The sequence below is a fragment of the Patella vulgata genome, chromosome 7, assembly GCF_932274485.2.
Source record: "Patella vulgata chromosome 7, xgPatVulg1.2, whole genome shotgun sequence".
Taxonomy (NCBI): Eukaryota; Metazoa; Mollusca; class Gastropoda; family Patellidae; genus Patella; species Patella vulgata.
In genome coordinates, this window is record NC_065885.2 from 40,515,698 (window position 1) to 40,527,708 (window position 12,011).

General features: G+C 36.2%; 1 protein-coding gene across 2 annotated transcripts in view; it reads left to right on the forward strand.

Moving 5' to 3' along the window:
• The first annotated feature begins 186 nt into the window (after positions 1 to 186).
• Positions 187 to 12,011, forward strand: part of LOC126828399 (dnaJ homolog subfamily C member 2) — a 218,479-nt gene continuing 206,654 nt past the window's right edge. The window contains exon 1 of one of the 2 annotated variants that reach the window (XM_056102172.1): positions 187 to 397. In XM_056102172.1, the coding sequence (XP_055958147.1) occupies positions 313 to 397 (85 nt within the window). In that variant the 5' untranslated portion in view covers positions 187 to 312. The remainder of the gene's footprint in view (positions 398 to 12,011) is intronic. The other variant, XM_056102171.1, reaches the window with a different exon arrangement.

Here is a 12,011-nt window from a genome sequence, read left to right on the forward strand (position 1 = left end):
GACGTTTCGACAGGTATTCTCTTGTTGTTATCAAGCACAAAATATTTTATTTTATACATGTTGTGGAGAAACATATAACATATTTTTAACTAATACCATAGCCTAGTGCCCGTCTTATAATGGTCTTATCGGCGTTCGACACACGCACAACCAGGATGAGTTGGACGCCCGAATTTGACCATAGCTGTCAAACCGCCTCGATTTCGCAGGCGCACGTGTGTGTACAAAACTAAAAATAAGACTCGAAAAGCCTATCTTGAGTTTGAGAAAGAAAACGGGTTATAATTAGTAGTAATTTGTTTTGTCGCGATTATGGCCGTAACAGCAACAGACCCACCTTCAATTCTTCCTGGTGCAAATGAAGGGGAAACAACAATGGTTGTTAAGAAATTATCAGGTATATAAATTCCCGAAAAAAAAGGAGAAGAAATTAGGCCCTAGCCTAGTATAGTTACTTTATAACGAGAGTTAGAGACAGCACCAGGGGTCTCTAAGACTTCATTACTAAAGTAACTAGCCTTAGCCTAGTTCCTTTAGCAACGGTGACCTAAAGAGTAAACGCAAAGGGACTAGAAATGGTTCCACTACTGATGTCCTCAGTCTTACTCCAGCCACAGTAGTGGATCGTTCTAAGCACTACAGTTCCTTTGAGTAAGTTTTTTTTACTGTCTGTTCCAGGTGATACTCCGACTCTAAATTTGCTTGCCATTTCTTCATTTTTTAAAGGAGCTAAATCGCTAACATTTGGGACCTAGAAATTCACAAAAGTGGGTCGCAACGCATATAATACTGTAATATGAATGTATATAAACTGATTTACATTTAATGGTTTCCGTTTTTACTCCAATTTCAAATCAGTTATGTTCGGCGAAATAAGTCAGCAATCTCAATCGAGTGCAAATTTCTAGCGTCTAGTTATTCTAGTCTACATAACTCCATTTGATTTGGTGCAATGTGTCTAGCCTCGTCCCTCGAGTCTCTCAATACAACTGGGGCTGAAGCGCATTATGGTACACGATTCGTGTACCAATGTTAAAAAAATTATTTTATCTTAAATATCGGATATCAGAAGCTCATCTTTACCCGGTAAATTTACATCATAAATGTTGATTTAAATTGAGGCTGACCTTATAAATATCTTTGTTTCACCAAACCCGACCCACAATCGAGGAGAAGGGTCGGTAGGTCGTTTTTTTTTTCAGATTTTTTTTAAGAGCTAATTTGACAGCTTGATAATTTTCTGGGTGCAAACATTCGTCTTCTTTTATTGGCAAACAAATCAATGACATCAGGATTTTTCGTGATGCACGACTCGCACACGAATTGCCACAAACTGACGTTTGAAACTCCCTCAACACGTTTTTTAACGATCGTGCGGGTTGGGCCTTCATTTTTCTCGAAAACGGATATTGAAAATATCTGTTTTCGAGAAAAATAGAGGCAGAATCATTTCGTGGGAATGGACGTGCTTTCGTCTGCAACCATTTTGTTGAGAAGCGACACCTATGATGCTTTCGTCTTGATCAACCAGTTTCAATAATGAATCAAACCATAGCCATAGTAAAGGGAAATAACTCTAGTGATATATTTCAGGTTGACACACAAAATAAAATAAAAAGATCGCGGAAAAGTGCAATAAAATAATTTAAGTCGGGGGTAGTTTTAGTTAGTCGGTCGCGTTAGGCGAAACAAAGATATTTTTAAGGTCAGCCTGACCAATAACTCGTGTTTTCAATGTCGAAGATTTTGGAGGATTTTGAGTTACGGACTTAGGTCCTTTAATTAAACTGGCTAAAACTTTGTGACATACCTGGAATTTTCATCCCTTTGGTTTCTTCCCTTAGAATAAATGACTAGACATCCCATAAAATCCAGTATTCTCTTGAAAATTTCACTTATTTAGACATTGTCACTTTCTCAAAACATAAACATTAAGACTGCGCGTGCGCTAAATGGAATACTTGCATTTCGCATTAGGGTAGACAGGTACTTTACAAATTTGGTGCATTCGGTTAGAAATGTCTAGTGAAGGAGAATTCGCCCGTTTGTTTCGCGACAATAATACTTATTAGGGTTTCACACTTTGGAGCTTGTGTGAAACAATATTATTTTTGTTCGGATTGATATGGTTTTTTTCTGTTTGACCGTGCTTATTTCGCAAAAAAAAAAATGCTCATTGGATAATTTGGAGTGGATAAAAGCTATTTTGAAAAGACAACGCATGTCAGAACCATCATCCATAATTCATTTTAAATTTTTGATTTCCATATAAATATGAACCATTGTGTGAATATTCCTTAGATGTAACCAATTGGTCTCTATAAATGACGTCATTGTGGCAAAAAAAATTGTGTCTTTGCGAACATATATACATCAAAAGATAGTTTCTAACTTGAGTCATTGCCAAGAAATAGGCAATTATTAAAGCATAACCTTTTATGTTGTTTTTCCCAGAACCCATTTATTGATAGCTTAATAGACATGCTACCATTTGATAACTTATACAAACCGCAATTAAATCCAAAATTTCCAGTATTACCGGAAATGACGCGATTTTGAAAATAAGAAACTATATTTTTTATCCTTTTAAACAAATATTCGTTCTAAAGATTGTTATTCGCTACCCTTTACTTATACTATTTACTAACTTCCTATACTAATAGTATGCCGATATACGACCATGTTTATATCATAAAATAATTTTTAACTTTGTCCTTTGCCGAGAAATAGATGAATTGTATGAAAATATACGACCAGGCAGATATCACAAAATAATCTCTAACTTTATCCATTGTCGAGAGATGGCCGATTTATCAGTCGCCACATTGTTAGGTTGTCACACTTCAATATGTGTTGATAAATGGCTATTTCGAGTCCATTTTAACATACATGGGAATCTGTTTAACCGTATCATCAGTGAGGTAAGTGACGTCTGCTAAACGATGCAGGCGCCGGTGAAACTCGTCATTACATTTCTGGTTTTCGATTTGTTTCAGAGCTGTTTCTAAATGCAAAATAAATATATTATGTATGTTTACAACAGCACTATTTTTTGATTAACAGTGTTTTAATATTCTTCACTGTTCATTACATCATTGATATTCATAGTACATTGCTACCAAAATGTTCCTCAAAGAACACTTATTTTCAGCAGCAGATGGAGTGATGACCTTTCGGATAAAGTGTAAACATTTTTGCAAGATATCTTATAATTTTTTGGATTTACCATAGTTTCGCATACGGGTATTCCTTTCAAAATTGATCTTTAGATTTAGGCACAAAAGATTTGTTTCTGGTGTAGAAAAGAAAAAAACAAACAGCAAACGAATCTTAGGAAAATATAATCCCTTGAATAATGGACTATTGTTATGTACAATTTCAAGATAGAAAATACACGATATCAAGGAATGTGTCAATGCAAATCGCTATAACCCATCTATATTGTGGACCGAGTTTTTTGGGGGGTATGTCCTGCAGCCTCCTTCGAAAATTTCATCACATTTCAATAGCGGGTTACAATTTGCATGTAGCTTATATCCATGTCATAAAGTTACAACCCTCGGACGGAGGGCAATTAAATTGTCAAGTTAGTGGGGCAAACAACCGTGGTCTGGGATCCAGTAAATATCGCTTTCAAAACAGTTATATTCTACTGGACCTAAACAACCAACTACATATCCAATTAGGGCGAAACGACTTAAAGTCAACTCAGCACCCCTTGTCCACTTAGGTTCTTCCAGATAACTAGGCCAAACATGGCTATTTTTAGTACCAAGATGTCGACAAACCACGATATTTCAAAGGAGAAAAGTTGTATAGCTTGGTCTGAACTTAGTTCTCACAAGACAGTAAGCAATGGGGTGACTATTCCAGGTATTTCACAAAGTCTTAGCTAAGGCTGGGAATCGATATGAAATATCGATTATCGGCAAGAATTTGTCAGCAATTATCGATAATAATCGATTATCATTCTTCCGGAAAAACCAAACTTTACCGACCTGTTATTTGTGTTGATCGAGTTACAGTAGTGTTATTATCCTAGTCTAATACTGTGCCGATGTACGTAAAAAAATCAATTAATATAAAATAATTAGTTGCTAAATGTAGGATTAACTTGAGTATTATTCTACGTTTTGTTCTTGATTCATTTGAACCTTTTTTTTATTCCAATATCTCCGATAAATACAAAGACAATACATGGTTTCCCATTGCAAGTTACTGGCGATCACACAGTGTTACTAATAATAGAATAAAATATAATAGAAGGCGTCTATTGATTGGACAATAAAAAAATAATTACCGGCTTTCAAAGTAGAATTTTTATGATTGGTTAATTTTGACGAAAACCAAAGTAGAATTCTTCCAAGAAATTACGAGAGATATAGATATTTTCCCGGGAAGTCAAAAACGTGTTTTGTATGGGCTGTATCTGACATGATTTAGTAATAAAAGCTGAGTTGATCATTAATAATACAATTAGTTTTATCCTGAAAGCAGACAATTTCTCTACAAATCAATCAAGAGCAAAGAAGGGAGATAATTCTACTATATCACGTGCGATTGTCATTGTTCACAAAGTGCGTGACCTATTTTAGTTTCAACTAGTAATAACAAAAACAACGAAAATATTAAAATAATGTATTTAATCTTAAAGTTTAGTTTTTTTACAATAATATATATTTAAAATGTGCCAGTTTGTAAGCAGAGGGGGAAAATAGCTGTTGTGTTGACGTTGTGTATTCGTTCATTCGTCTGCATGCCAGACTACGGCAAGTTCAGTCATGTGAAAGTGACCGTAACTTGCCGTCAGAAGGTAAATATACCGATAATCGATATTTGAATTTCAATATCGATTATCGTATCGCTAAATAACTTCTACCGATTATCGATTATATCGATATTTTTGAACAGCCTTAGTCTTAGCCATTTTAATTAAAAATTGAAGAAATGGCAAGCAATTTTCGAGTCTTAGTATCACCTGGAACAGACAGTAGTCAAATGACTAGGCCTACAAAAATGTTACAGACCTATAGGCCTGGCTCCCTTAAAGGACAATATTGGTGTCAGTCATTATTACATATGTGATAGAACTGGTTAAATGCATTCCAAATATAATTTTAACACAGAGATCATTGCTACGGGAGACGTGTAACAAGCACGTGAAGAAACGTGAAGTGACGCCAAACATGACTAACACGAGTTGTCCTTCTATATAACTGGCTGAAGTAACGAGCGATAACAGACAAACGATTGACGTCACTTCCCGTTTCTTCACATGCTTATTACACATCTCCTGTAACAATGATCTCTGTGTTAAAATTATACAGTGGACTCTGTCACATTCGATCTCTGATCACTCCGGATTGCTGTGACATCCGGTATGATTTTCATGTCCCGATTTATTGCCTTATTACTTCAGCCAAAAAATCGCTGGTAAATCCGAATTCTGTATGTTCCGGATTCCGAAATCAATCAGTCATCCCGTCACATAATTTCCATTGAATCGACACCATATAATCCGTACTTCAAACGGTGGGTGTGAAGCATCCAATTATCGGTGAGATTAAAACTCAATGGGTGTGAAGCCAGAAAAGATTAACAAGTAATCACCAATCAATTATCGGTGAGATTAAAACTGTGTTGATTACTTTGATCGGTAAAGCAGTGAACCCGAGTTGTTTTAAGGGAGTGGACAAGATCTACCTGCCAGTCAATTGGTCGGCCAATCACAAAGCTTGGATGACAGGTGCCGTTTACTTTGATTGGCTTGTAAAACTGCACATAGAACGACAGATTATATATGACAATTGACTGAAGACGGGAACGATGAAGAATATACATTAACGACAGACTTGACCTATTCAAAATTCCTACGCATGCTCAACGAGATTAAACACTTCGCACAGATTAAGGACGAAAAGATGATCGCAACAATTCATTTGTTAGAAGATGTTGGCCAGGACTCCGCCTTACGATATGCTTCTGGTAATCTTAACTAAGCAAACTACTTTAAACGATTACATGCATTGATATTTATAAATATATTGTACGCATGCATTGATATTACATGTAAACGATTTTATGAATATATTATACGCATGCATTGTTATTGTTAATTATTTAATATAATAAAATTTTGAAAGTACAGAAAAGTTTATCATTTATAAAGGGAATAGCATTCTGGTGATTCGAAGCTACAATATAAAAATACTTCCGGTTTTCAAAGTTACAGTATTTCCGGTTTTGGAGAAAACTCGGTATTCCGAAACGCTGTGTGATCCGAATTATTGTAACGATCCCGCACGATGTCGGATGTGACAGAGTCCACTGTATTTGGGATGTATTTAACGAGCTCTAACACATATTTTATAATGACTGACACCAATATTGTCCTTTAATAATTTCCACATAAACTGACCCCAAACTGTACTGCACGCAGCTTAACATTATATAATAAACCAATTCCCAATCCCATTGAAGTAAAGCAGTGGCTATAATTAGATATCAAACCTCTTCTCTCAACCCTTCGTGTTTCGAGATAAGAGATGGTCCTATATAGTTCCACGTAGCAAAGCCCAAACTTGAATCAGATTTTATATACGTTATATTTTTAAAAATTTATTTAAATAAAGCCTTAAAATAGATGGTATCTATAAACAGTCCTACCTTGTTAAAGATGGGTTCCCAGAAAAGTATTTATCGGGTGGTTATTTCCAATAAAAGTATGGCAATTTTGGTATATATGGAAAGTAGAGATATCCAATCTTACTAGAAAAATACTGGATTCCCCGAAAAACACTCATGGAGCGTATACAGGACAAAAATGTAAGGGTTCCCCTAATCAACAGCCCGACGATTAGGAACTTCTGCACGCGTGATGTCAAAGGTCACAAGCGAACATTGAGCGCTTGATGTACAAGTTGATAAACTTTATGAAGAGTTAGACGTACAATACTTTCTGAGATAAAAATGACGGAAAAAGACGTGGGTAGTGGATAATCCGAGAATTTAAGCGATTAAAGACAACATCGTCTTATGTATGCAATGAATTCTCCTCGGACTCCCAAGATGTGATATAAACATGACCTGGTTTGATTGAATTTTAATAGCAGGGCATTCCTTCGCATTTACAATGTTTGAGAAGGATTTGAAGCATAATTATGACAAATTAATTAGTTTGGATATGTTTTTGGTCCATATATACCATTAAATCACTCAGTTTGTACGCGGGAACCCATCTTTAAAGAATAGTCCTATTAATCCTATAATTCACTATTGCCAGTTGAGAAATTGGCAAAAATATCATTTTCCTCTTCAAATTCAAACGTTTGAGGATAGCTACTCCATGGTGGAGAATAGGAAACAAGGGAGGTAATTGTGTTATTATTTCCGGTGTAAATGAGTTTTAAGTGTGAGAATGACACCTATGATCGTATAATAGTGAGTTGACAACCTATTGAGCAAAAGACATAGAAATAATTATGTTTTGACTTTCTTAGAAAATATGAAATTGTAACTTTAAAATATTTCTGCCACATCCAACTACAATTAAGCAGCTACATACCTGAAACGGGTATAAATCATTGTATTTAAAATAGAGGCGTTAAGCCGTTACTAAGACCGCCATTTTTAAACAGGAGACGCATGATGCTATGAGATGTATGAAGGTGGAGCTAAATATAAGGCTTTTATAACAGCCAATCAAAAAGGCAATCGGAAGTGGAGAAAATGTAAACAAACAAAATGGCATCCTCCTGTTCTAATCTATACGCGAATCATTTAGTTGATGTAATGGGAGTAGAGTGGGGTTTATGTTGTAAAGCAACTGTCTTTGTAGAAAGATTATCTAAGCAATTGTGCACTGGTGATTTGGAATGGGTTTTCTTTGGGTTGATCGTAGGCCTACTACTACCATAAGGTTGCCAATATTATTTCAATGTGCACGGTGCAAACTGCATAATTATGTCAGCAGTTCAAAATACGTATTTTTGTTTTATAATTTGCAATTTCCATTGCTCCACAATACCAGTGTTAAAATACAGAATACACTATTCAATAATATATACAAAATACAGTATAATGGTTATTTTGCACGTTACACTTCTCCATTCTGCATTTTGCATAAAAGACAAATGCATAATAGAACGTACATTTTGAACTTGTCATATTTTGAATACTTCCAATATTATCTAACCATGAATAATTAACTGATATATGATTTAATTTGTTCACGAACACCTGAAATAAATATTGGCTCCTCAAAGTATGGGTAACGGACGTACAGAAATGAACACTATGATTTGCCTGCATGAACATACATATTTTCTGGTAACAGACGTACGAGTGCAAATTACTAACCCATTAAATGAGATATGTAAACTTTTAAGTAATGGGACTGATAGATAATAATAATAATTAACTCATTTGAATTAATGGAGCAGTTACTTTCCTGAAAACAATCTATGAAACCCCAAATGATTCAGAGAATTTGGGCAAATGTTTTCTTTTTATGGTCATAATAACAAGAATGGGTGATATTAGCTTTAAATATGAGTTTACTGTGAAAAGTAACGGACGTACATCTATGAAAACCCAAGTTATTCTGAGAATTTTTGCAAATCTTTTCTTTTCATGGTCATTTTAATAAGAATGGGTTATTTTAGCTTTAGATATGAAGTTTTAAACAATTCCATACATATAACATAAATATGAATGAGAGAAAAAAATGTAAATATTTAAACAGACGTACGTTCTCATAGCGATATTTTTCAATGTTGGTTACTTTCTCAAAAATATATTATTTTCATATTTTAATGTATAAATATCATGTTTATATAGATTGTCAGAAAATTAATGCCAAATCATTTAAGATTCAGGATTTTAAAAAAAAACCCAAAATAAGAAAATACAATAAAATTATAAATTCGACATTTACAATGTGAACTTTGACACAAGACCAAATAAAAAAAAAATTGGAAGAGTTTCCGCCCAATTTTAAGTTTGCCTTCAAAATATAGATTTTTTCTCACCATAAAACACTATTTTTGTCCACTTATCAACTAATTAAATTTTTCACCTAATTTCATAGTCAAGACAGAGTGACAGGCATCATAGGCAACACAGCAGAATGTTTGACATGCTTCTTAATTCTCGCCAACAAATACGTTAGAATTTCTGCTCATATAGCTATTGGTAGCTCCTCCCCTTTTTGTTATTTTGCTGGGTGCGGTATAGCATCAACCAACTTCAGCGTCAGGCGTATTAGTCTTGGTCACCCAGAAACTCCTAGTCTTCAACATATTCGTAGAATATTTTTCTGGGTAATAGAGACTAATAGCCTAAGTGACTCACATCACACGGCTTCATAGTAAGCACTGCCTAATAATATTATGTTAAGCAATATTCATGCCGCGCTCGAGATCAAGGGAAAGTGCCACTGTGGATGAGAATTTCTATATGGATTCTTAAAAGACGTAAAAGATATCGTAGACAAAATGACTGTCCATTGATTTAGGGTGTTATTTACTCTTACGATATGTGACATCTATGATTAGTTTATTATAGATGCTGTAGGCTCACATCAATGCGATTAAGATGCCCGACAATTGAGAAACCACGAGGTAAACAGGTGGATTAAAATTTTAATCATTCTTATTGAATTGATGAATAGTCGGACAAAAGGAAAGCAATGACTTCTGTTTAAGATTAAATTGATAAATTGTCCGACAAAAGATTAAGTCAGTCAATCAAGGCAGATTAAGTAGTTAATCAAGGTAGGTTTATAGACGGTATAACACGATAAATATACTATTCAAAAAAAGTAGGGGATATTTGATTTTGGGGGCATAATACTAAAATATGCAAATGACTACGAAAAAAGTCACTATAGAACCTAACAGAAGAAACATTTCCAGTTACATGTGACACCCAAACGCACCAATAGCTACCGCATGGAATGCATGTGATGCTTGGGATCATCATGGGGGTCCAACCCAAGATTTGCACGACTCTGACTTTGAATGTTACAGTCATTGTGGCATTGAATTCCAGGGTGGAAACATCAGTTTAATTGTTTTAGTGACCAGAAAACAAATTTTGATATGCGTCGGCTTACCCAAAATGAAAGGTTACGTGCCCTTGGCATGCTACAGATCGGCACAACACAGGCGGTTGTGGCGCGGACGATGAATGTTTCTCAGTCTGTCATAAGCAGGCTATGGTCCAGATACCGTGATACACAATCTGTACAGGACAGACCACGCTCAGGTCTACCAAGGGCGACAACTCAAGCCCAGGATCGATTTATCCGTACCTTGGCCTTGAGAAATCGTGTCATCACAGCAAATCAGATCAGCGCTCGTCTTCAAACAGACACTGGTGTGAGAGTGAGTGGCCAAACGATTCGGAATCGACTGCATAGGGGTCACCTTCGCGCCCGACGTCCTCGCGTGATCCCTTGTTTGAGAGATCATCACATTCAGGCAAGACGTCGTTGGTGTAGGGATCGTCAACACTGGGATAATCGACGCTGGAGCAATGTGATGTTTTCAGATGAGTCAAGGTTCACTGTTGATTTTTTGGACAGACGTAGGAGGGTGTGGCGTCGTCGAAACGAGCGCTTCCAAGACGTTAACGTCATCAGACATGATCGATTTGGGGGTGGTTCTGTTATGGTGTGGGGAGGCATCACTGTTGCTGGAAGAACGGCTTTACATGTTGTTGCAGGGCGTGTTACAGACCAGTACTACCGGGACAACATCTTGGCAGTCCATGTTGTGCCGTTCGCACGACGTCATGGCCGCCGTTTCATCTTCCAGGATGACAACACAAGATGTCACAGGGCCAGGATCGTTACAGGTTACCTCCAACAACAGAACATCACCACATTACCTTGGCCAGCACTGAGTCCCGACCTCTCCCCCATCGAGCATGTCTGGGACATGCTTGGACAGAGGTTACGTCAACGTCAACAACGTCTTGCCAATGTCCAAGAACTTGCTGCTGCGTTGCAACAGGAATGGGACAATCTGGACCAAAATGACCTTAGACGTCTCATTAGGAGTATGCCACGTCGGATCAATGCTTGTTTGGCAAACAGAGGAGGATTTACCCGTTACTGACTTGGTTGTGATTCTGTGGTAACTTTGCTGTTTGACCCCGGGTATCATTTTACCCTTATAATGGTCAGTCTGTGCCTTACTTAGTCTAACGATCATTTGGAATAAATCGATGAATGTGAACTTCATTTCATTTTGTCATTTGTTTCTTCGTCAGTTTCATTAGGTGACTTTAATAACACTTAAAAATCAAATATCCCCTACTTTTTTTTAATAGTTTCATTAGGTGACTTTAATAACACTTAAAAATCAAATATCCCCTACTTTTTTTTAATAGTATACGTTGATTACTTAATTACCTAATAAACCCAGCGTATTATCGACGATAATCGGGTTGAGTGGTAGTTATACACTCAGTAAACTATATTAATTTCGGAATGTTGAATATAATTTACCATGTCTTGATGTCCGATTGGGCATATTCCCGGTCGGACAATTTTGGGCGTTTGGAAAAAAGATTCGGACAAGTCCGGAATATACGGGCAAAATCCCATCACTGGACTGAGCATATTTATATCACCAACGTTTCGGGGCTATTCTACGTTCGAATATGCACCCAGGTGATACATATGTAATATTTGTAGATGAGCTAGGATTGGGGGTGTATAGCGCTCATTTGTGGAGAAGTATTATAGTGAAGGTGGTCACTGCATTATAAGTCAAATTCCAAATCCATTTCAATATTACTTTATATACAGTTTAAAAATACATTATTTACAAGATCATATCAAAGGGTTACTAAATGTCTTAAGCCTATCTCATCTGATGTCCCTGTATATTTTCCATTCTCTTCTGTCTGTGTAGGGATCTTTTAAACAAACTAATTGTCCCCCGCCTTTCGAAGAAAGCAGGGGACTATTAAAATGGGTTCGTCCGTCTGTCTGTCTGTCCGTC